Source organism: Palaemon carinicauda, chromosome 1 (assembly GCF_036898095.1).
Source record: "Palaemon carinicauda isolate YSFRI2023 chromosome 1, ASM3689809v2, whole genome shotgun sequence".
Lineage (NCBI taxonomy): Eukaryota > Metazoa > Arthropoda > Malacostraca > Decapoda > Palaemonidae > Palaemon > Palaemon carinicauda.
Window position 1 is genome coordinate 1996413 of NC_090725.1, and position 2500 is coordinate 1998912.

The following is a 2500-nucleotide window of genomic DNA, read 5'->3' on the forward strand; positions in this document are numbered from 1 at the left end:
ATGTGGGTCATCAGCATGTCTAACTCTTACAGTTTATGTGAGTTAATATGTTATGATAATGACGAAAACTCTGTAATTTCCGCCGTAAGTAATCATAGGTTTCAAGATTTTCATGTGGTTGAGAACTGAGCCTCAGAAATGCATCTTTTGACTTTTAATTATTAAGATTGATTGATTGATTTAAACTTTTCAGGCATTAAATCAATCAATCAATCTTAATAATTAAAAGTCAAAAGATGCAATTGTTCAAGAAAATGAATGTCCTCTTAGATCAGTCTTTAGCTTAGGGGCATTTTTTTAAACTTTTAAGAATAAATCAGTTTCTTGATGATTTTTCCCTTTTTTGTTTTTAGATCATCTGTCAGCAAAACTAGATTAGACAATTCTAGCCTACACCTTAATAAAAGTTAAGGTGATTTTAGATCGTCTGTCAGCAAAACTAGATTAGACAATTCTAGCCTACACCTTAATAAAAGTTAAGGTGTTTTTAGATCATCTGTCAGTAAAACTAGATTATACAATTCTACCCTACACCTTAATAAAAGTTTACGTGTCGTGGGATACTCGGTGGCTATAACAGTACTGTATAGTAGTATAGATTATTTTAAACGGAGAATTACCCTTTTAATCCATATACAGAACAAGTGATAAAAGTTTTATATGAGAAAATCGTTCTTCTTCCAATAGCAGTTAATGGAGAGGGAAAACAATGCATTCCTTTTTTTTTGTTTTTAGATCATCTGTCAGCAAAAATAGATTATCTGTCTACAATTCTAGCCTACACCTTGATAAAAGTTTCTGTGTCTTGGGATACTCGGTGGCTATAACAGTACTGTATAGTAGTATAGATTATTCTAAACAGAGAATTACCCTTCAATTCTATATATAGAAAAAGTGAAAAAAAAAGTTTTACATGAGAAAATCGTTCTTCTTCCAACAGCAGTTAACGGAGAGGGAGAACAATGCATCCCGAGGTACTTTGGTCACAGTTCCTTCGCCTGCGTCTGCAATGCCACTTACTGCGACACTTTCTCACGTCCCCGAGTGCCTGCAGAGGGGACGTTCCTCCTCTACACCTCTGATATGAACATCAATAGATTTCTTGAGACATCACATGACTTCACTGACATAATCAAAAGTAAGCTAAAGTTATTTGGTACATCAACAGATTTCTTGAGACATCACATGATTTCGCTGACATAATCAAAAGTAAGCTAAAGTTATTTGGTACGTCAATAGATTCCTTGAGACATCACATAACTTCACTGACATAATCAAAAGTAAGCTAAAGTTATTTGGTACATCAATAGATTTCTTGAGACATCACATAACTTCACTGACATAATCAAAAGTAAGCTAAAGTTATTTGGTACATCAACAGATTTCTTGAGACATCACATGACTTCACTGACATAATCAAAAGTAAGCTAAAGTTATTTGGTACATCAATAGATTTCTTGAGACATCACATAACTTCACTGACATAATCAAAAGTAAGCTAAAGTTATTTGGTACATCAATAGATTCCTTGAGACATCACATAACTTCACTGACATAATCAAAAGTAAGCTAAAGTTATTTGGTACGTCAATAGATTCCTTGAGACATCACATGACTTCACTGACATAATCAAAAGTAAGCTAAAGTTATTTGGTACGTCAATAGATTTCTTGAGACATCACATGATTTCACTGACATAATCAAAAGTAAGCTAAAGTTATTTGGTACGTCAATAGATTCCTTGAGACATCACATGACTTCACTGACATAATCAAAAGTAAGCTAAAGTTATTTGGTACATCAATAGATTCCTTGAGACATCACATAACTTCACTGACATAATCAAAAGTAAGCTAAAGTTATTTGGTACGTCAATAGATTCCTTGAGACATCACATGACTTCACTGACATAATCAAAAGTAAGCTAAAGTTATTTGGTACGTCAATAGATTCCTTGAGACATCACATGACTTCACTGACATAATCAAAAGTAAGCTAAAGTTATTTGGTACGTCAATAGATTTCTTGAGACATCACATGATTTCACTGACATAATCAAAAGTAAGCTAAAGTTATTTGGTACGTCAATAGATTCCTTGAGACATCACATAACTTCACTGACATAATCAAAAGTAAGCTAAAGTTATTTGGTACATCAACAGATTTCTTGAGACATCACATAACTTCACTGACATAATCAAAAGTAAGCTAAAGTTATTTGGTACGTCAATAGATTTCTTGAGACATCACATGATTTCACTGACATAATCAAAAGTAAGCTAAAGTTATTTGGTACGTCAATAGATTCCTTGAGACATCACATAACTTCACTGACATAATCAAAAGTAAGCTAAAGTTATTTGGTACATCAACAGATTTCTTGAGACATCACATAACTTCACTGACATAATCAAAAGTAAGCTAAAGTTATTTGGTACATCAATAGATTTCTTGAGACATCACATAACTTCACTGACATAATCAAAAGTAAGTTAAAGTT

General features: G+C 32.7%; 1 protein-coding gene across 1 annotated transcript in view; it reads left to right on the forward strand.

Annotated features, from left to right (window-relative positions):
* The window catches only part of LOC137641356 (lysosomal acid glucosylceramidase-like), a 26499-nt gene that overhangs the window by 536 nt on the left and 23463 nt on the right, over positions 1-2500 (forward strand). Inside the window, exon 2 of the mRNA XM_068373831.1 lies at positions 941-1138. Within this exon, the coding sequence (XP_068229932.1) occupies positions 941-1138 (198 nt within the window). The remainder of the gene's footprint in view (positions 1-940; positions 1139-2500) is intronic.